This window comes from Mustelus asterias, chromosome 9, assembly GCF_964213995.1.
Source record: "Mustelus asterias chromosome 9, sMusAst1.hap1.1, whole genome shotgun sequence".
In the NCBI taxonomy this organism is placed as follows: domain Eukaryota; kingdom Metazoa; phylum Chordata; class Chondrichthyes; order Carcharhiniformes; family Triakidae; genus Mustelus; species Mustelus asterias.
In genome coordinates this window covers 67,770,663-67,794,010 of record NC_135809.1, presented here as the reverse complement: position 1 = coordinate 67,794,010, position 23,348 = coordinate 67,770,663, and the positions used below count along the sequence as shown (strand labels likewise).

The following is a 23,348-nucleotide window of genomic DNA, read 5'->3' as shown; positions in this document are numbered from 1 at the left end:
TGTCTGTGTGCGCGGTCTGTGTCTAGTTTGCATGTTCTCCCCGTGTCTGCATGTTCTCCTCGTGTCTGCATAGGTTTCCTTTGGGGGCTCTGGCTTTCCCCCACAGTAAGAAGTCTCACAACACCAGATTTAAGTCCAACAGGTATATTTGGTAGTAAATGCCACTAGCTTTCGGAGCGCTGCTTCTTCGTCAGGTAAGTGGGAGTTCTGTTCACGAACAGGGTATATAAAGACACAAACTGAATTTACAAAATAATGGTTGGAATGTGAGTATTTACAGGTAATCAAGTCTGAAAGGTACAGACAATGTGAGTGCAGGGAGCGTTAAGCACAGGTTAAAGAGATGTGTATTTCCCCCGCAGTCCAAAGATGTGCAAGTTAGGTGGATTGGTCAGGCTATATGCCCCTTGGTGTCCCAAGATGTGCAGGTTGGGGGATTAGCCATGGTAAATACGTGGAGTTATGGGGATATCCTGGGTAGGATGTGCTACCGGAGAATCAGTGCAGACTGAATGGGCCAATTGACATCTTCCTGCACCATAGGGATTTTATGATAGGTGGGAGCTATGAATGATTGCAACATAGATGTGTAGGGCAGGGGTTGTTAACCACTGTAACGTAGCACAGTGATGTGCTGTGAGAAGGGTGCAAGTGTGCCATGGCTGCTGGCATTCCCACGCATGTGCCCTTGGGTCACACCTCCTGACGAGGCCCAACTGTCACTGCAGATTCCTTCAACCAGGGATGCAGTCACACTGGTTATTTCTCCCCATTCAGGGAGATGTTACAGAAACTGGCTGCAGTTTAAAACAAATGAGATATTGTTCAAATTGAATTAATTGCCTTTCGAACACTCGAGAAATTAAGAAATCACGTGCTGCCCTCCGCCTCTCTGTCTCTCTCTCTGTCTGTTTGCTCTGTGGGTCGCACTTTGAGGTGTCAGAAACAAAAAATAATGGAAACACTCAGCTCACACCGTCAGTTAAGAGAAACTGTGAAAGTGTCAAGAGACCATCCACAGGGGTGAATTAATCTCTTGAGGAATTGAGTGGATTAAAGAGTGCTGAAGCAGAAAGCAGGAGATGGTGGAACTGTTGAAGTGTCATTTCTCATCAGAAAATAGAGGGCTTAATGAAAACATAGATTGCCTTGGGATTGGTGAAGAGCATCTGCTGCTGGCTGGGCTGGGCCCACCAGTGTCACTGGCTTTGAGGCTCACCGGAGATTCCACTATGGATTTTGGACGAATGCTGGCTCGGGTCTGCTGGGTAATCATGCTGCCCACCCACCAGTTCATTATGTTTTCTGCCATTAAAGTCATATTCAGTGACCTCTCTCCAACTGCATTGTGCCTGACGTCCCCGCCTCCTGCCCTTCCCCGCCTCCTGCCCTTCCCCGCCTCCTGCCCTTCCCCGCCTCCTGCCCTTCCCCGCCTCCTGCCCTTCCCCGCCTCCTGCCCTTCCCCGCCTCCTGCCCTTCCCCGCCTCCTGCTCTTCCCCGCCTCCTGCCCTTCCCCGCCTCCTGCCCTTCCCCGCCTCCTGCCCTTCCCCGCCTCCTGCCCTTCCCCGCCTCCTGCCCTTCCCCGCCTCCTGCCCTTCCCCGCCTCCTGCCCTTCCCCGCCTCCTGCCCTTCCCCGCCTCCTGCCCTTCCCCGCCTCCAGCCCGTCATAGAAATCATAGAAACCCTACAGCCATTCGGCCCATCGAGTCTGCACCGACCACAGTCCCACCCAGGCCCTACCCCCATATCCCCACATATTTTACCCGCTAATCCCTCTAACCGACGCATCCCAGGACACTAAGGGGCAATTTTAGCATAGCCAATCAACCTAACCTGCACATCTTTGGATTGTGGGAGGAAACCGGAGCACATGGAGGAAACCCACGCAGACACGAGGAGAATGTGCAAACTCCACACAGACAGTGACCCAAGCTGGGAATCGAACCCAGGTCCCTGGAGCTGTGAAGCAGCAGTGCTAACCACTGTGCTACCGTGCCGCCCGTCCCCGCCTCCTGCCCTTCCCCGCCGCACACCCCCTGCCCCCCCGCCCTGCCCCCCCGCCCTGCCCCCCCGCCCTGCCCCCCCGCCCTGCCCCCCCGCCCTGCCCCCCCGCCCTGCCCCCCCGCCCTGCCCCCCCGCCCTGCCCCCCCGCCCTGCCCCCCCGCCCTGCCCCCCCGCCCTGCCCCCCCGCCCTGCCCCCCCGCCCTGCCCCCCCGCCCTGCCCCCCCGCCCTGCCCCCCCGCCCTGCCCCCCCGCCCTGCCCCCCCGCCCTGCCCCCCGCCCTGCCCCCCCGCCCTGCCCCCCCGCCCTGCCCCCCCGCCCTGCCCCCCCGCCCTGCCCCCCCGCCCTGCCCCCCCGCCCTGCCCCCCCGCCCTGCCCCCCCGCCCTGCCCCCCCGCCCTGCCCCCCCGCCCTGCCCCCCCGCCCTGCCCCCCCGCCCTGCCCCCCCGCCCTGCCCCCCCGCCCTGCCCCCCCGCCCTGCCCCCCCGCCCTGCCCCCCCGCCCTGCCCCCCCGCCCTGCCCCCCCGCCCTGCCCCCCCGCCCTGCCCCCCCGCCCTGCCCCCCCGCCCTGCCCCCCCGCCCTGCCCCCCCGCCCTGCCCCCCCGCCCTGCCCCCCCGCCCTGCCCCCCCGCCCTGCCCCCCCGCCCTGCCCCCCCGCCCTGCCCCCCCGCCCTGCCCCCCCGCCCTGCCCCCCCGCCCTGCCCCCCCGCCCTGCCCCCCCGCCCTGCCCCCCCGCCCTGCCCCCCGCCCTGCCCCCCCGCCCTGCCCCCCGCCCTGCCCCCCCGCCCTGCCCCCCGCCCTGCCCCCCCGCCCTGCCCCCCCGCCCTGCCCCCCCGCCCTGCCCCCCCGCCCTGCCCCCCGCCCTGCCCCCCCGCCCTGCCCCCCCGCCCTGCCCCCCGCCCTGCCCCCCCGCCCTGCCCCCCCGCCCTGCCCCCCCGCCCTGCCCCCCCGCCCTGCCCCCCCGCCCTGCCCCCCCGCCCTGCCCCCCCGCCCTGCCCCCCCGCCCTGCCTCCCCGCCCTGCCCCCCCGCCCTGCCCCCCCGCCCTGCCCCCCCGCCCTGCCCCCCCGCCCTGCCCCCCCGCCCTGCCCCCCCGCCCTGCCCCCCCGCCCTGCCCCCCGCCCTGCCCCCCCGCCCTGCCCCCCCGCCCTGCCCCCCCGCCCTGCCCCCCCGCCCTGCCCCCCCGCCCTGCCCCCCCGCCCTGCCCCCCCGCCCTGCCCCCCCGCCCTGCCCCCCCGCCCTGCCCCCCCGCCCTGCCCCCCCGCCCTGCCCCCCGCCCTGCCCCCCCGCCCTGCCCCCCCGCCCTGCCCCCCCGCCCTGCCCCCCCGCCCTGCCCCCCCGCCCGCCCCCCGCCCTGCCCCCCCGCCCGCCCCCCCGCCCTGCCCCCCGCCCTGCCCCCCGCCCCCCGCCCTGCCCCCCCGCCCTGCCCCCCCGCCCTGCCCCCCCGCCCTGCCCCCCCGCCCTGCCCCCCCGCCCTGCCCCCCCGCCCTGCCCCCCCGCCCTGCCCCCCCGCCCTGCCCCCCCGCCCTGCCCCCCCGCCCTGCCCCCCCGCCCTGCCCCCCCGCCCTGCCCCCCGCCCTGCCCCCCCGCCCTGCCCCCCCGCCCTGCCCCCCCGCCCTGCCCCCCGCCCTGCCCCCCCGCCCTGCCCCCCCGCCCTGCCCCCCCGCCCTGCCCCCCCGCCCTGCCCCCCCGCCCTGCCCCCCCGCCCTGCCCCCCCGCCCTGCCCCCCCGCCCTGCCCCCCCGCCCTGCCCCCCCGCCCTGCCCCCCCGCCCTGCCCCCCCGCCCTGCCCCCCCGCCCCCCTGCCCTGCCCCCCCGCCCTGCCCCCCCGCCCTGCCCCCCCGCCCTGCCCCCCCGCCCTGCCCCCCCGCCCTGCCCCCCCGCCCTGCCCCCCCGCCCTGCCCCCCCGCCCTGCCCCCCCGCCCTGCCCCCCGCCCTGCCCCCCCGCCCTGCCCCCCCGCCCTGCCCCCCCGCCCTGCCCCCCCGCCCTGCCCCCCCGCCCTGCCCCCCCGCCCTGCCCCCCCGCCCTGCCCCCCCGCCCTGCCCCCCCGCCCTGCCCCCCCGCCCTGCCCCCCCGCCCTGCCCCCCCGCCCTGCCCCCCCGCCCTGCCCCCCCGCCCTGCCCCCCCGCCCTGCCCCCCCGCCCTGCCCCCCCGCCCTGCCCCCCCGCCCTGCCCCCCCGCCCTGCCCCCCCGCCCTGCCCCCCCGCCCTGCCCCCCCGCCCTGCCCCCCCGCCCTGCCCCCCCGCCCTGCCCCCCGCCCTGCCCCCCCGCCCTGCCCCCCCGCCCTGCCCCCCCGCCCTGCCCCCCCGCCCTGCCCCCCCGCCCTGCCCCCCCGCCCTGCCCCCCCGCCCTGCCCCCCCGCCCTGCCCCCCCGCCCTGCCCCCCCGCCCTGCCCCCCCGCCCTGCCCCCCGCCCTGCCCCCCCGCCCTGCCCCCCCGCCCTGCCCCCCCGCCCTGCCCCCCCGCCCTGCCCCCCCGCCCTGCCCCCCGCCCTGCCCCCCCGCCCTGCCCCCCCGCCCTGCCCCCCCGCCCTGCCCCCCCGCCCTGCCCCCCGCCCTGCCCCCCCGCCCTGCCCCCCCGCCCTGCCCCCCCGCCCTGCCCCCCCGCCCTGCCCCCCCGCCCTGCCCCCCCGCCCTGCCCCCCCGCCCTGCCCCCCCGCCCTGCCCCCCCGCCCTGCCCCCCCGCCCTGCCCCCCCGCCCTGCCCCCCCGCCCTGCCCCCCCGCCCTGCCCCCCCGCCCTGCCCCCCCGCCCTGCCCCCCCGCCCTGCCCCCCCGCCCTGCCCCCCCGCCCTGCCCCCCCGCCCTGCCCCCCCGCCCTGCCCCCCCGCCCTGCCCCCCCGCCCTGCCCCCCCGCCCTGCCCCCCCGCCCTGCCCCCCCGCCCTGCCCCCCCGCCCTGCCCCCCCGCCCTGCCCCCCCGCCCTGCCCCCCCGCCCTGCCCCCCGCCCTGCCCCCCCGCCCTGCCCCCCCGCCCTGCCCCCCCCGCCCTGCCCCCCCGCCCTGCCCCCCCCGCCCTGCCCCCCCCGCCCTCCCCCCCCGCCCTGCCCCCCCCGCCCTGCCCCCCCGCCCTGCCCCCCCGCCCTGCCCCCCCGCCCTGCCCCCCCGCCCTGCCCCCCCGCCCTGCCCCCCCGCCCTGCCCCCCCCGCCCTGCCCCCCCCGCCCTGCCCCCCCGCCCTGCCCCCCCCGCCCTGCCCCCCCCGCCCTGCCCCCCCGCCCTGCCCCCCCGCCCTGCCCCCCCCGCCCTGCCCCCCCCGCCCTTGCCCCCCCGCCCTTCCCCCCCGCCCTTCCCCCCCCGCCCTTCCCCCCCCGCCCTGCCCCCCCCGCCCTGCCCCCCCCGCCCTGCCCCCCCCGCCCTGCCCCCCCCGCCCTGCCCCCCCCGCCCTGCCCCCCCCGCCCTGCCCCCCCCGCCCTGCCCCCCCCGCCCTGCCCCCCCCGCCCTGCCCCCCCCGCCCTGCCCCCCCGCCCTGCCCCCCCCGCCCTGCCCCCCCCGCCCTGCCCCCCCCGCCCTGCCCCCCCCGCCCTGCCCCCCCCGCCCTGCCCCCCCCGCCCTGCCCCCCCCGCCCTGCCCCCCCCGCCCTGCCCCCCCCGCCCTGCCCCCCCCGCCCTGCCCCCCCCGCCCTGCCCCCCCGCCCTGCCCCCCCCGCCCTGCCCCCCCCGCCCTGCCCCCCCGCCCTGCCCCCCCCGCCCTGCCCCCCCCGCCCTGCCCCCCCCGCCCTGCCCCCCCCGCCCTGCCCCCCCCGCCCTGCCCCCCCCGCCCTGCCCCCCCGCCCTGCCCCCCCGCCCTGCCCCCCCCGCCCTGCCCCCCCCGCCCTGCCCCCCCCGCCCTGCCCCCCCGCCCTGCCCCCCCCGCCCTGCCCCCCCCCGCCCTGCCCCCCCCCGCCCTGCCCCCCCCCGCCCTGCCCCCCCCGCCCTGCCCCCCCCGCCCTGCCCCCCCCGCCCCGCCCTGCCCCCCCCCCGCCCTGCCCCCCCCGCCCTGCCCCCCCTGCCCCCCCCGTCCCCCCCGCCCATGTTTTGTACTCCTGAGTCACTTCTTGCTTCCTTTCTGGGGACAGATATTGAAAATTTTGATACGTTAATTGTCCTCTGGAGATTGATTCTTTGTAGAATATTGATAACGACTTGCTGCATCAGCTGTTTTATCCTGTGATTATCTCTGCTGTTATAGACCACTGAAAACTCTTCAATGCAGATCTTTCCTGGCTGTGTGAAAACCTTGAATCAGGTAGGTAAATCTCTCTGTGCTTAATCAGCTGCAAGTCTTCTTCCCCTCCTTGCCGTCCCCAATCCCCTCAGTGAATGAAATAATGTTTCCAACTCCTCTCGACAACGAACAGGTGATGAGTTGCTTCGTTTTGTCACAGAGTTTTAATGAGTCACAACCTGAAATGTTAGCATTCTTTCTCCTTCCACAGATGCTGCCTGACTTGCTGAGTATTTCCAGCATTTTCTGATTTCACATCCCTGCATCTCTTTTGCTCCGAGGAGAACAACCCCAGCTTCTCCAACCTCGCCACGCAGCTCAAGTCAGTTATTGTTAGAACCATTCTGCAACCTCTTGGGGCCCCTCACATCATTCCTAAAGTGTGGTGACCAGAACCACATTAGTTGTGGCTTAACCTGAACTTTTATGAAGGTTCTGGATAACTACCCTGCTTTTGGACTCTGTATCCTGCCACCTTTAGTACTGCATGCACATGAGGTTTTATTTTCTCTATCGTTATGCACTCTTTAGAATGGTGGCATTGAGTATGTTCCTATTCCTTGTGCCAAAATACATCACCTCACACTTTGTACTAAACTTGTCTGCCCATTCTGCTCGTCTATCTTTATCTTGGTGCAATTGATTGGTATTATTCTCACTGTGTGTACAAATCCAAGTTTGGCGCATTTTGAAATTTTGCTCTGCATTGCAATATCCAAGTTATTGAAATTAATAATCTTGGACAGATGTGGATTAATTAAAGGAAAACCATCATGGATTTGTTAAGCGCAAGTTGTGTTTGATTTGAGTTTTTTGGTAAAGTAACAGTGTCGATAAGGGTTATGTGGTTAATGTGGTGCACACGGACTTTGAAAAGGTGTTTGATAAAGTGCCACACAATAGGCTTCTTGAAGCCCATAGAATAAAAGGGACATGTGCAGCTTGGATGCAAAGTTGATTGTGTGATAAGAAACAGAGTAGTGGTGAAGGGTAGTTTTTCAGATGACAAGAGTAAGATCCTTGGAGTCAGTATAAAGAACTTTGCTTTTCTTAATTTTTACTAATGACCTAGATTTGGATCTGTGGGGAAAAATTTTAAAATGTTCTCCTATCTAATTCCTTCTCTAGTACCACCAAACTCTCTAGCTCCTTTATGTACCTATTTATGTTTCTGTTTCTGTGGTCCCACCTCACCGCCAATTTAGTTTCAACCATCCCCTTCGCAATCGTGAACCTCATGTAAAGATGTTCATCCCAGTCCTGTTGCGGTGCACGCTGTACCTTTGTAATAGGTTGCCCACTTGCCCCAGAACTGGTTTAAATCTCCCAAGAATCTGAAACCCTCCATTCTTCATCATGCTTCAAGCCACACACTGATCCTCCCTCTCCTCCCTGTGCAGTGCAGCAGGCAGTAAAGACGGCAAATGGTATGTTGGCCTTCATAGCGAGAGGAATGGAGTATAGGGAAGGGATGTTTTGCTGCAGTTGGTGAGGCCACATCCTTCTAGTTTCTATGCCTTCAAATTTTTACTGTTCTCTCTGCATAATATTCTGCAGGGCAGCATGGTGGCACAGTGGTTAGCACTACTGCCTCGCAGCGCCAGGGACCTGGGTTCGATTCCTGACTTGGGTCACTGTCTGTGTGGAGTTTGCATATTTTCCTCGTGTCTACATGGGTTTCCTCTGGGTGCTCCAGCTCCCTGCCACAGTCCAAAAGACGTGCTGGTTAGGTGCATTGGCCATTCTAAATTCTCTCTCAGTGTACTCGAACAGGCGCCAGAGTATGACGACTTGGGGATTTTCACAGTAACTTCATTGCAGTATTACTGTAAGCCTACTTGTGACACTTTAATAAACTTTAAAAACTGTACCCTTTCCATAATGTCCTTTACCCTACCTTCAGGGAGTTCGACCTGAACCATTAACTTTGTTTCTCTCTCTTTGCATGCTGCCAGACCAGCAGCCTCTTACACTGTTCTTATGCCCATTTTCACTTTCCCCATAAGCCCTTGAATGTGGTGTTAATCCCAGATGGCCTTTACAAAAAAAATTTTTTTTAAATCATGTTTTATGACCCCTGCAGTTCAGTACCAAGGCAATTATGGTTGTGTACAGAAGTAAACAGCTGGTATTATCTGCACTTGCCAAAAAATGGCTTGGTAGACTGGTTGAGCAGTCAGTAAAGAGGGGTTATCAATTTAAAATAGGTAGCCATGATTAACCTTTAACGGCCATGTTATGCTCGTCAGTAGGTCAGTAAGTACTGAGGCTGGGGTCGAGCTGGGGGCCAGGGCAAGGCTAGCTAAGAAGAAGAGCATTCTGGAGCAGGATGACCTGAGTGGGCCTGGAGGTCTGGAGTGCATCTGCCTCAATGCGAGGAGCGTAACGGGTAAGACAGACGAACTTGGGGCCTGAATGCTTACGCGGAATTTGGATGTGGTTGCGGTGACGGAGACATGGTTAAAAGAAGAACAGGACTGGCAGCTGAATATTCCGGGGTATAAGTGTTTTAGGCGAGACAGAGGAGGGGCTAAAAAAGGTGGGGGATGAGCGGGATTAGTTAGGGAGCATATTACAGCGGTGCAGAGGGTGGACAATTTAGAGGGGTCATGTAATGAGTCGCTGTGGGTGGAGCTCAGAAATAGGAAAGGTGCAATCACTATGCTGGGGGTATACTACAGGCCACCCAACAGGAAGTGGAGGAACGGATATGTCAGGAGATTCTGGATATGTGCAGAAAAAATAGGGTTATTGTAGTGGGAGACTTCAATTTCCCTGGTATAGACTGGAAAGTGCTTCGGGCTCAGGGTCTGGATGGGGAGGAATTTGTAAAATGCGTACTGGAAGGTTCTTTGGAACAGTATGTAGATAGCCCAACTAGAGAGTTGGATCTAGTTCTGGAAAATGAGCCCGGTCAGGTCGTCAAAGTTTCGGTACGGGAACATGTGGCAAATAGTGACCACAACTCTGTTAACTTTAGGATAGTAATAGAAACATAGAAACCCTACAATACAGAAAGAGGCCATTCGGCCCATCGAGTCTGCACCAACCACAATTCCACCCAGTCCCTACCCCCATATCCTTACATATTTACCCAGTAATCCCTCTAACCTACGCATTTCAGGACACTAAGGGCAATTTTTAGCACGGCCAATCAACCTAACCCGCACATTTTTGGACTGAGAGAGGAAACCGGAGCACCCGGAGGAAACCCACGCAAACACGAGGAGAATGTGCAAACTCCACACAGACAGTGACCCAAGCCGGGAATCAAACCCAGGTCCCTGGAGCTGTGAGGCAGCAGTGCTAACCACTGTGCTACCGTACCGGACGAGGACAATGGACAAGGACGAGTGTTGTCCTTAGGGTAGGGTGCTAAATTGGGGCAAGGCTAACTATAGCCGGATTAGGCAGGACTTGGTGGCCGTTGATTGGGAGAGGCTGTTCGGGGGTAAGTCCACGACTGGCATGTGGGAGTCTTTTAAGGAACAGTTGATAAGGCTGCAGGACAGGCATGTGCCTGTAAAAAGGAAGGATAGGAAAGGTGGGATTCGAGAGCCGTGGATAACCAGGGAAATTGAGGATCTGATCATAAAGAAAAGAGAGGCGTACATTAGGTCCAGGCAACTGAAACCAGATGGAGCTCTGGAGGAATACAGAGAGAGTAGGAAAGAACTCAAACGGGGGAGTTAGAAGGGCAAAAAGAGGTCACAAAATGTTTTTGGCAGACAGGATTAAGGAGAATCCGAAGGCATTTTATTCGTATGTTAGGAACAAAAGAGTTGTCAGGGAAAAAGTCGGACCTCTCGGGGACAAAGGAGGGGAATTATGCTTAGAACCCAAGGGAATAGGGGAGATCCTAAATGAATACTTTGCATCGGTATTCATGAAGGAGAGGGACTTGTTGACTGGGAGTGTCTCCGAGGGAGGTGTTGACCCGTTAGAGAGAATCTCCATTACAAGGGAGGAACTGTTAGGTTTTTTAGGTAACATTAAAACTGACAAATCCCCAGGGCCTGATGGCATCTATCCTAGACTGCTCAGGGAGACAAGAGATGTAATTGCTGGGCCTCTGACGGAAATCTTTGTCTCTTCATTGGACACAGGTGAGGTCCCTGAGGATTGGAGGATAGCGAATGTGGTACCGTTATTTAAGAAGGGTAGCAGGGATAACCCGGGTAATTATAGGCCAGTGAGCTTGACATCCGTGGTAGGGGAGTTGTTGGAGAGGATTCTTAGAGATAGGATGTATGCGCATTTAGAACGGAACAATCTCATTCGTGACAGACAGCATGGTTTTGTAAGAGGGAGGTCGTGCCTTACAAATTTGGTGAAGTTTTTTGAGGAAGTGACAAAAACGGTTGACGAAGGAAGAGCCGTGGATGTCGTCTATATGGATTTCAGTAAGGCATTTGACAAAGTCCCTCATGGCAGGTTGGTTAAGAAGGTTAAGGCTCATGGGATACAAGGAGAGGTGGCTAGATGGGTAGAAAACTGGCTTGGCCACAGGAGACAGAGGGTAGCAGTCAAAGGGTCTTTTTCCGGCTGGAGGTCTGTGAGCAGTGGTGTTCCGCAGGGCTCTGTACTGGGACCTCTGCTATTTGTGATATATATAAATGATTTGGAAGAAGGTGTAACTGGTGTTATCAGCAAGTTTGCGGATGATACGAAGATGGCTGGACTTGCGGAATGCGATGAACATTGTCGGACAATACAGCAGGATATAGATAGGTTGGAAAATTGGGCGGAGAAATGGCAGATGGAATTTAATCCAGATAAATGCTAAGTGATGCATTTTGGAAGAACTAATGTAGGGGGGAGTTATACAATAAATGGCAGAGCCATCAGGAGTATAGAAACACAGAGGGACCTAGGTGTGCAAGTCCACAAATCCTTGAAGGTGGCAGCACAGGTGGTGAAGAAGGCATATGGTATGCTTGCCTTTATAGGACGGGGTATAGAGTATAAAAGCTGGAGTCTGATGTTGCAGCTGTATAGAACGCTGGTTAGGCCACATTTGGAGTACTGCATCCAGTTCTGGTCGCCGCACTACCAGAAGGACGTGGAGGCTTTAGAGAGAGTGCAGAGAAGGTTTACCAGGATGTTGCCTGGTATGGAGGGTCTTAGCTATGAAGAGAGATTGGGTAAACTGGGCTTGTTCTCCCTGGAAAGACGGAGAATGAGGGGAGACCTAATAGAGGTGTACAAAATTATGAAGGATATAGATAGGGTGAACAGTGGAAAGCTTTTTCCCAGGTCGGAGGTGACGATCACGAGGGGTCACGGGCTCAAGGTGAGAGGGGCGAGGTATAACTCAGATATCAGAGGGGCGTTTTTTACACAGAGTGGTGGGGGCCTGGAATGCGCTGCCAAGTAGGGTGGTGGAGGCAGGCACGCTGACATCGTTTAAGACTTACCTGGATAGTCACATGAGCAGTCTGGGAAGGGAGGGATACAAACGAATGGTCTAGTTGGACCAATGAGCGGCACAGGTTTGGAGGACTGAAGGGCCTGTTTCCTGTGCTGTACTGTTCTTTGTTCTTTGTATTTATTCATCCATGTTATTTCAAGGGACAAGTTTGCCCAGGACTATTGTCTCTCAAAATATTTTCCATCACCAAAATTAGGCTGATTGGCCTATAGTTAATTGGTTTATTCATCTCCGCTTTTTTGAACGAGTGAAAATTGCTGTTATTTCTATCCTTATTTCCCCAACAGCATAGAAAATAGGAGCAGGAGTAGGCAATTTGGTCCTTTGAGCCTGCTTCACCATTTGTTATGATCATGACTGATGGACCAGAACCTCAAGTTATATTAGGACTCTGGACTAGACCCCAACAATATTTCTGTTTTGGCATAGATGTGAGGAAAGGAAACTTCCTTCTAGGAATGATTCCACTGACAAATTAGGGATCTTTTATAGTAAAACAAACTTTTAAATTTTAAATGTAACGCTGACAAAATGAAGCAGCTGAACTATTGAACAGTTGAAGGGTATTTACAATTGATAGGAAGCAACTCTACTTTCTAGCTTATGACTATTTGTGTTCCAAATAAGCAACATTCTACTTAGATTATTAAATGCCACTTTAAATACAGTTACCAACCATAGATATACTTGCTCTAAATTTTGTTAAGAGTCATGAATCGTTCAGAGAGAAACTGCGTTTTTAGAACAGCTTGCAGACCTCTGCCTTCAGTAGACTCCCAGTTAGAACTGCAACTCTAAAACTGCAAAAGCTCCTTTCTCTGTGCTACAGACCCAGTTTATCACATGATCCTGTCAATAAACTTTAATCAGAAATACCAGGGGAACTTCTTGTACCAACAAAAGTCCATTAGCTCTATCTAAGTAACAAATTCCTAGCTGAAATCAGTAACTAACTTGCTTTCACACACTTGAGCTAAATGTTTTCTGGACACATTGGCTGCCAGCAGAAAAAAATTGAAATCTTAAAACATTCCCCTTAAACAAAAGATATATTCTTTTTATTAATTGCACTTGTATCATCACTGATCATTAAACTGAATAATCTGATCCTACCTCCCCTCCCCCCCCCCCCCCCCCCCCATATCCTTTGATCCTTTTAGCCTCAAGAGCTATATCTAACTCTTTGAAAAAACACAATGTTTTGGCCTCAACTGCTTTTTGTGGTAGCGAATTCCACAGGCTTACCACTTTTTGGGTGAAGACATTTCTTCTCAGGCCTGAATAATTTACCCTGTATCCTCAGACTCAGGTTCTGGACTCCCCCACCATCAGGAATATCCTGCCTGCATCTACCCTCTCAAGTTCTGTTAGAATTTTATAGGTTTTTATGAGATCTTCTCTCATTCTTTTGAACTCCAGCGAGTGTAATCAAATGACTCCAGCTCTCGATATACATCAGTCCTGCCATCCCAAGAATCAGTCTGGTAAACCTTCGCTGCACTCGCTCTAGGGCAAGAGTCTCCTTCCTCACAGGAGGGTCCACAGTTCCCTAAAAGTGACAACACAGATGGCCTGGGTGATTAAGAAAGTATATGGCATGCTGGCCCTCATCAGTCGGGGAATTGGGTACAAGAGTTGGCAAATCATATTGCAGCTATATAAAATCTTGGTTAGGCCGCATTTGGAGCGTTGCATGCAATTCTGGTCACCACAGTATCAGAAGGATGTGGAAGCTTTGGAGACAGTGCAGTCTCGAGGGTGATGACTATGAGGAGAGGTTGAATAAACCATGATTGTTTTCATAGAAACATAGAAGATAGGAGCAGGAGGAGGCCATTTGACCCTTCAAGCCTGCTCTGCCATTCATTACGATCATGGCTGATCATCCAACTCAATGACCTAATCCTGCTTTTTCCCCATAACCTTTGACCCCATTTGACCAAGGTTCTATGTCCAGCTGTCTTTTGAATACATTCAATGTTTTCATGGAATCCCTACATGTAGAAGGAGATTCCATAGAGTCTGCACCAACAAAAATCCCACCCAGGCCCTATTTAGAACATAGAACAGTACAGCACAGAACAGGCCCTTCGGCCCACGATGTTGTGCTGAGCTTTATCTGAAACCAAGATCAAGCTATCCCACTCCCTATCATCCTGGTGTGCTCCATGTGCCTATCCAATAACCGCTTAAATGTTCCTAAAGTGTCTGACTCCACTATCACTGCAGGCAGTCCATTCCACACCCCAACCACTCTCTGCGTAAAGAACCTACCTCTGATATCCTTCCTGTATCTCCCACCACAAACCCTATAGTTATGCCCCCTTGTAATAGCTCCATCCATCCGAGGAAATAGTCTTTGAACGTTCACTCTATCTATCCCCGTCATCATTTTATAAACCTCTATTAAGTCTCCCCTCAGCCTCCTCCGCTCCAGAGAGAACAGCCCTAGCTCCCTCAACCTCTCCTCATAAGACCTACCCTCCAAACCAGGCAGCATCCTGGTAAATTTCCTCTGCACTCTTTCCAGCGCTTCCACATCCTTCTTATAGTGGGGTGACCAGAACTGCACACAATATTCCAAATGTGGTCTCACCAAGGTCCTGTACAGTTGCAGCATAACCCCACGGCTCTTAAACTCCAACCCCCTGTTAATAAAAGCTAACACACTATAGGCCTTCTTCACAGCTCTATCCACTTGAGTGGCAACCTTTAGAGATCTGTGGATATGAACCCCAAGATCTCTCTGTTCCTCCACAGTCTTCAGAACCCTACCTTTGACCCTGTAATCCACATTTAAATTAATCCTACCAAAATGAATCACCTCACATTTATCAGGGTTAAACTCCATTTGCCATTTTTCAGCCCAGCTTTGCATCCTATCTATGTCTCTTTGCAGCCTACAACAGCCCTCCACCTCATCCACTACTCCACCAATCTTGGTGTCATCAGCAAATTTACTGATCCACCCTTCAGCCCCCTCCTCTAAGTCATTAATAAAAATCACAAAGAGCAGAGGACCAAGCACTGATCCCTGCGGCACTCCGCTAGCAACCTGCCTCCAATCCGAAAATTTTCCATCCTCCACCACCCTCTGTCTTCGATCAGACAGCCAGTTACCTATCCAATCGGCCAACTTTCCCTCTATCCCACACCTCCTCACTTGCATCATAAGCCGACCATGGGGGACCTTATCAAACGCCTTACTAAAATCCATGTATATGACATCAACTGCCCTACCTTCATCAACACACTTAGTTACCTCCTCAAAAAATTCTATCAAATTTGTGAGGCACGACTTGCCCTTCACGAATCCGTGCTGACTATCCCGGATTAATCCACATCTTTCTAAATGGCCGTAAATCCCATCTCTAAGGACCTTTTCCATCAATTTACCAACCACCGAAGTAAGACTAACCGGTCTATAATTACCAGGGTCATTTCTATTCCCTTTCTTAAACAGAGGAACAACATTCGCCATTCTCCAGTCCTCTGGCACCATCCCCGTGGACAGCGAGGACCCAAAGATCAAAGCCAAAGGCTCTGCAATCTCATCCCTTGCCTCCCAAAGAATCCTAGGATACATTTCATCAGGCCCAGGGGACTTATCGACCTTCAGTTTATTCAAAACTGCCAGTTTTACCCCACTAATCCCTCTAACTTACGCTCCCGGGACACTAAGTGGCAATCTAGCATGGCCAATCAACCTAACCCCCCCCCCCACATTTTTGGACTGTGGGAGGAAACTGGAGCACCCGGAGGAAACCCACGCAGACACGGGGAGAATGTGTAAACTTCCAACAGGCAGTGATCCAAGGTGGGAATCGTACCCAGGTCCCTGGCACTGTGACACAGCAGTGCTAACCACTGTGTTGCCCCATTTTGATATCATCTACTTCCTCTGGTAATGAATTTCACAGGCTCACCACTCTTTGGGTGAAGAAATGTCTCCTCACCTCCATCCTAAATGGTCTGCCCTGAATCCTCAGACTGTGATCCCTGGCTCTGGACTCCTCCACCATTGGGAATATCCTCCTTGCATCTACCCTGTCTAGTCCTGTTAGAATTTTATAGGTCTCTATGAGGTCCCCCCTCATTCATCTGAACTCCAGCGAAAACAATCCTAACCTAGTCAATCTCTCCTCATGCATCAGTCCCGCCATCCCCGGAATCAGCCTGGTAAACCTTGGCGGCACTCCCTCGAGAGCAAGAACATGCTTCCTCAGAAAAGGAGACCAAAACTGCACACAATACTTTAGGTGTGGCCTCACCAAGCTCCTGTATAATTGCAACAACACATCTCTGCTCCTGTACTCAAAACCTCTTGCAATGAAGGCCAACATGCCATTTGTTGTCTTTACCACCTGCTGCACCTGCATGCTTACCTTCAGTGACTGGTGCACAAGGACACCCAGACCCCGCTGCACACTCCACTCTCCCAATTTATAGCCATTCAAATAGTAATCTGTCATCTTGTTTTTGCTTCCAAAGTGAATAACCTCACCTTAATCCATATTATACTGCATCTGCCATTGATTTACCCACTCTCCCAATCTGTCCAGATCATTCTGGAGGATCTCTGCATCCTCGTCACAGTTCACCCTCCCACCCAACTTGGTATTATCTGCAAACTTTGAGATGTTACATTGTGTTCCCTGATCTAAATCATTTATATATATTGTGAATAGCTGGGGTCCCAGCACTGATCCCTGTGGCATCCCACTAGTTACTGCTTGTCAATTTGAAAAGCACCCATTCATTCCTACTCTTTGTTTCCTCTTTGCCAACCAGTTTTCTACCCATCTCAATGCACTTCCCCCAATCCCATGCGCTTTAATCTTGCATGATAATCTCTTGTGTGGGACTTTGTCAAACGCTTTCTGAAAGTCCAAATATACCACATCGACTGGCTCCCTCTTGTCAACCCTACTAGTTACATCTTCAAAGAATTCCAACAGATTTGTCAAGCATGATTTCCCATTCATAAATCCATGCTGACTCTGTCTGATACTGCCATTAGTTTCTAAATGCTCTGCTATAAAGTCCTTGATAATGGATTCGAGAACTTTCTCCACTACCAATGTTAAGCTTACTGGTCTATAATTCCCTGTTTTCACCCTACCTCCCTTTTTGAATAGTGGAGTGACATTAGCTACCCTCCCATCTGCAGGGACTGTTCCAGAGTCTATAGAATCCTGGAAGATGACCACCAATGCATCCATTATTTCGAGAGCCACTTCCTTAAGTACTCTAGGATGTAGATTATCAGCCTTGGGAATTTATCCACCTTTAATGCCATCAATTTTCCCAGCACCATTTCTCTACTAATATTGATCTCCCTCAGTTCTTCCCTCTCACTAAATCTTGCATTCTCCAACATTTTTGGCTTTTGATTTGTGTCCTCTTTTGTGAAGATGTATTCAGTTGTTTGTCCCCATTTCTCTCTGTAGGGGACCTACATTTGTCTTCAACCTCTTTCTCTTCACGTATCTGTAGAAACTCTTAGTGTCAGTCTTTATGTTCACTGCAAGCTTGCTTTCGTACTGTATTTTCCCCTTCTTAATCAATTCCTTGGTCCTTCTTTTCACTGAGACGATGGAGGCTGAGGGGAGACCTAATAGAGGTCGACAAATTTGAGAGGCATAGACAGGGTGGATAGTCTGAGGCTTTTTCCAAGGGGAGAAGTATCAATTACAAGGGAGCACAGGTTCAGTGTGAGAGGGGGAAAGTTTAAGGGAGATGTGTGGGGGAAGTGGGGAGCGGTGGGTGCCTGGACTGTGCTGCCAGAGGAGGTGGTGGAAGCAAGCACATTAGGAACATTTAAGAGGCATCTGAATGGGTACATGAATAGGAATAGAGGGATACGGAACTAGTAAGGACAGATGTTTTTTTTTAGTTTATTTAGGGCATCACAATTGGTACCGGCTTGGAGAGCTGAAGGGCCTGTTCCTGTGCTGTACTTTTCTTTGTTCTTTTATTATGGATGCTAGAATATTTCCGACTACAGATGTCAGGCTGACTGGTCTATCAAAGAACAAAGAAAATTACAGCACAGGAACAGGCCCTTCGGCCCTACAAGCCTGCACCGACCATGCTTCCCGACTGAACTAAAACCCCCTACCCTTCCCGGGACCATATCCCTCTATTCCCATGCTATTCATGTATTTGTCCAGATGCCCCTTAAAACTCACTATCGTATCTGCTTCCACTACCTCCCTCAGCAGCGAGTTCCAGGCACCCACCGTCCTCTGTGTAAAAAATCTGCCTCGTATATCTCCTTTGAACCTTTCCCCTTGCACCTTAAACCTATGCCCCCTAGTAATTGACTCTTCCACCCTGGGAAAAAGCTTCTGACTATCCACTCTGTCCATGCCCCTCATAATCTTGTAGACTTCCATCAGGTCGCCCCTCAACCTCCGTCGTTCCAGTGAGAACAAACCAAGTTTCTCTAACCTCTCCTCATAGCTAATGGAGTACACTAATATCATTCCCCGTTTTCTCTCTACCTCCCTTTTTAAATAGTAATGTTACATTTGGGCTCCTCCAATCTGAAAGAACTGTTTCAGAGTCTAGAGAATTTTGGAAGATAACCACCAATGCATCCACGATTTCTCGGGCCACTTCCTTAAGTGCTCTGGGATGTAAATTATCAGGCCCTGGGGATTTATCAGCCGTCAATGCCATTAATTGCCTCAACACCATTTCCCTACTAATATTGATTTCCTTCAGTTCCTCTCTCTCCATAAACCCTGTATTCCCTCGCATTTCTGGTATGTTATTTGTGTCCTCTTTTGTGAAGATAGGCCAAAGTATGTATTTAATTGGTTAGCCATTGCTTTGTTTTCCATTATGAATTCCTGTTTCCCTTCACATACTTATAGAAACTTTTAAACTCAGTTTTGATGTTCCCTGCAAGCTTACTCTCATCCTCTATTTTCCCCTTCATAATCAATCCCTTACTCCTCCTTTGCTGAATTCTAAAGTGCTCCCGATCCTGTTGTTTTTTCTGGCCAATTTTGTATGCCTCTTCCTTGGGACTTAATATTGGGGTAATTCTCCCATCGGCGCGAAATGGTTTGCAATCGTCCTGGCCACTTTCAAATGATGTGAACTGGAGCATGCGATTGACTGGAGTTCATTAGCGATTTCGGCACGCAGTCATCGTCCCCTCCTGGAATGTTCCCACTTCTTTGGTGGGAGGTCAAACCGGCATGAATCACGACAGATCTCCACTAGTGCAGACTTGACGTGAGATCATGGAGTCTATTGAAGCATTCAGGTGGTCAGAGGCATAGTTGGGTGTGCCCACCTGGCACACTGGCGGTGTTCGCCAGACACCTTGGCAGTGGCTGCTGGGCAGTGATGAGGGCGCAGGGCCTGAATGGGGGCTATGTAGGACGTGTTTTATGGGGGGGGGGCGGGGGGGGATCATGAAGGCCTTCATAATGGAGGGTGGGGGGGGAAATGTCAGGGGTCAGCTGGAGGGGCCCATTGGGAGGGCTCCGATGCTGGCAATCCATGTCGGGAAGGGGATGAGGGAATATGCCACCAATGAGGGGGAGGGTGGTTCCCGATATCCATGAGGGGACGGAGGGGTCTCCCAGTGTACTGAGAGATCGGGGTGCCCTTGTGCGCTGAAGGTGGGCTGTCTGGCGTGTTTGCCCTCCCCCCCTCCCTCCCCCACAACCACCCAGTACTGGCATGAAACCCCAACTCTAAAAATGTGACCATATGTGGGAGGATCCCCCTAGGACGTCAGTCCAGCTCATGTCCATATATAACCTGTCCAGTTTGTACTGGCCCCACCTCTCGCAGAACGGGCCCCAATGTTCCAGGAATCTGAAACCCTCCCCCTTGCACCATCTCTTCAGCCATGTATTCATTTGATATATCGTGCTGTTTCTACTCTGACTAGCATACGGCACTCGTATTAATCCTGAGATCTCTACTTTTGAGGTTGTACTTTTCAACATACTTCCCAACTTCTAATATTCAGCTTTTAGGACTATTTCCTTTTTTTCCAACCTGTAGCCGTTCTGGGACGTCCTTGACCCTAGCACCAGGGAGGCAACATACTATTCTGGAATCTCGTTTGTGGCCACAGAAACACCTATCTATTCCCCTTGCAATTGAATGCCCAATAGCTATTGCGTTACCAATAATTTTACTCCCCTCTCCCATGCAGCACAGCCACATTCCTGAACACATGCTAATCCTGGGGGCTGAAAATCCACAGGATCCCTACATTGCAGAAGGGGGCTATTCGGCTCATCAGGTCTGTACCGACCCTCCAAAAGAGCGCTTTACCTAGACCCCCACCCTATCCCAGTAACCCCCTGTATTGATCATGGCCAATCCACTTAAGCTATGTTCCCAGCTTCCCACATAAAACTGGAGGAGCACACCACGTCTTTGAGCAACGAATTCGGCTGTTGCTACTTTCTGCTGAGAGGCTATTCCCTCTGAACAGTATCCAAAGCAGTATATCTGTTTTGCAGGGAGCCATGGGAAGTTCCTGCCTAGTTCTCTTCCCTGCCTGGCGGTCACCCATTCCCTTCCTGCCTGTGGAGTCTGAGCCTGCTGTGTGATCACCTTTCTATGTGAGCTATCCATGATACTTTCCATATTGTGGGTGCCCAATAGTGTTCCCAGCCGTTGCTCAACAGTGTTGCCAGCCACAGCTCCATCTTGAAACCCAGGCTTCCAGGAGCTGCAGCTGGAGACACTTCCTGAACACATGCTAACCCTGGGGGCTGAAAATCCACAGAATACCTACATTGCAGAGGGGGGCCATTCGGCTCATCAGGTCTGTACTGACCCTCCAAAAGAGCGCTTTACCTAGGCCCCCACCCTATCCCAGTAACTCCCTGCATTGCTCAAGGCCAATCCACTTAAGCTATGTTCCCAGCCTCCCACATAAAACTGGAGGAGCACACCACGTCTTTGAGCTCTGTTGCCATGACTTACCCCTCAAATTAAACCTTTTGGAACAGGTAATATCAAATAATATCAATTACTCTTGGGCCCTTTCTTCCCTGATCCTCGTTACTACAGAATATAACCCTTACAAACTATACACCACAAAGAAAAAAACCTGATTAACATTCTACCGCCTACCATTTAAGTGCCTCTTTATCTCCATCTTATCTAATTTTCCTACTTCCTCCTCCATTGCCGTGACATTATCAGCATTCACTCTTTTAATGAAAACAGATGCAAAGTGCTCATTATCAACTTAGCCATGCCCTTTGTCTTCATAAGAAGGCCTCCATTTGATCCTGAATCAGATCTACACTGCCCTTGCCTATCCTTTTACTCTTGATATATTTTTGAAATAGTTTAGTATTCTATTTGTATCACTTTTTCTATACTCTTTCTGATGCTCATTTTTGTCCAATTGTCCTGGGGACCTGGGGGTCCTTGTGCATGAGTCGCAAAAACTCAGTCTGCAAGTACAACAGGTGATCAAGAAGGCAAATGGGATGTTGGCATTTATCGGGAGGGGGATAGAATATAAAAGCAGAGATGTCTTGCTGCATCTGTACAAGGCATTGGTGAGGCTGCAGCTGGAATACTGTGTGCAGTTTTGGTCCCCTTACTTGCGAAAGGATATATTGGCCTCGGAGGGAGTGCAGAGAAGGTTCACCAGGTTGATACCGGAGATGAGGGGTGTAGATTATGAGGAGAGATTGAGCAAATTAGGTTTGTACTCGTTGGAGTTTAGAAGGCTGAGGGGTGATCTTATAGAGGCATATAAGATAATGAAGGGTCTGGATAGGGTAGAAGTGGAGCGATTCTTTCCACTTCGAAAGGAAACCAGAACTAGAGGGCACAGCCTCAAAATAAAGGGGGGTCAGTTTCGGACAGAGTTGAGGAGGAACTTCTTCTCTCAGAGGGTGGTGAATCTCTGGAATTCTCTGCCCACTGAAGTGGTGGAGGCTACCTTGTTGAATATGTTTAATTCACGGATAGATTGATTCCTGATGGGTAGGGGAATTAAGGGTTATGGGGAGCAGGCGGGCAAGTGGAACTGATTCACTTCAGATCAACCATGATCTTATTGAATGGCGGGGCAGGCTTGAGGGGCGAGATGGCCTACTCCTGCTCCTATTTCTTATGTTCTCTGCACTTCCGGTGCTCTGATTCTTTATTGCATTATAGTCCAGTCATAGATCTCCTTCAGTCTGTTTCATCTTAATCCCAATTGCTTCAGATAGCTTGAGTTTTGGATGTCCTTCCATTCCATCTTAAACAAATTTGTTCACTGGATTTGGGAATCACTGGCTATGCCAGCATTTAGTGCCCATTCCTAATTTCCCTTGGGAAGATGCTGGTGAGCCACTGCCTTGAACCGTGCAGTCCCTGTGATGTAAGAAATCATAGAAACCCTACAGTGCAGAAACAGGCCATTCGGCCCATCAAGTCTGCACTGACCACAATCCCACCCAGGCCCTACCCCCACATATTTTACCCGCTAATCCCTCTAACCTACACATCCCAGGACTCTAAGGGGCAATTTTTAACCTGGCCAATCAACCTAACCCGCACATCTTTGGACTGTGGGAGGAAACAGGAGCACCCGGAGAAAACCCACGCAGACACGAGGAGAATGTGCAAACTCCACACAGACAGTGACCCAAGCCGGGAATCGAACCCAGGTCCCTGCAGCTGTGAAGCAGCAGTGCTAACCACTCTGCTACAGTGCCGCCCCACGGTACAACCCTAGTGCTGTTACGGAGGGAGTTCCAGAATTTGATCCTGTGACATTGAAGGAATGTTGATATAGTTCGAAGTTAGGCTGGTGAGTGGCATGAAGAGCAATTTACTCTTGTCCCTCTAGGTGGTAGGGGTTGAGGTTTGGAAGATGTTATCGAAAGAACCTTGCTGAATTGCTATAGTACATGTTATATCTGGTTCACACTGATGCTTTAAAGTCTCCACATTTATTTGTTCACCTGATAATCTTTATTTCTATTTCACCTAAGCCAGATCTCTCTTCAACTAGTATCAGAAGAAGATAGAAATGAAGAATTTCTTATGAATTTATTTGAAATTCTTTACCCCAGGGAGCAGTAGAGGCTGGGTCATTGAATATATTTAAAGCTGAGTTATATATAAATTTTTGATCTTGAAGGGAATCAAGGGTTATGGGTGTTAATTCTACTAATAGTGTATGATGGAGGAATAATACAACCACCTGTCTTTTACCTCTGACAAAGGATCATCCAGACTTGAAAGATTAGCTCTGTTCTCTCTCCACAGATGCTGAGATTTTCCAGCATTTTCTGTTTTTGTTTCCGATTCCAGCATCTGCCATAATTTGCTTTTGTATTATCCATACAGCTCAGTAGAGGTACAAACTCCTTATGGTTCTCCCACCTCAAATGTTCCAGCTTTGTCGGTTTCTACTCTTTGAGGTTGAGCTAATAATCATCACCTGTCTTTAAAAGACAATTTAGCTTAACAATGCAGGGATAGGCAGGAAAGTGGCGTTAAAGCCAGGATTTAATCAGCCCTGATATTGAATGGCAGAACAGACTCGGTGCTCCTATTTCTTATGTGTGGGTATCATGATTCAATAAGTGTATTGTAAATAAGTGAGGCGGTACAGTGGTTAGCACTGCTGTCTCACAGCGCCTGGGACCTGGGTTCAATTCCCGGCTTGGGTCACTGTCTGTGTGGGTTTCCTCTGGGTGCTCCTGTTTCCTCCCACAGTCTGAA

At 54.1% G+C, this 23,348-nt stretch overlaps 1 protein-coding gene across 2 annotated transcripts in view; it reads left to right on the top strand.

Moving 5' to 3' along the window:
• Positions 1–23,348, top strand: part of kdm5a (lysine demethylase 5A) — a 323,208-nt gene that overhangs the window by 51,634 nt on the left and 248,226 nt on the right. The window contains exon 5 of one of the 2 annotated variants that reach the window (XM_078220321.1): positions 6,161–6,217. The exons of the other annotated variant lie outside the window; for it this stretch is intronic. Coding sequence (XP_078076447.1) covers positions 6,161–6,217 — 57 coding nt within the window. The remainder of the gene's footprint in view (positions 1–6,160; positions 6,218–23,348) is intronic. 2 annotated transcript variants of the gene reach the window in all.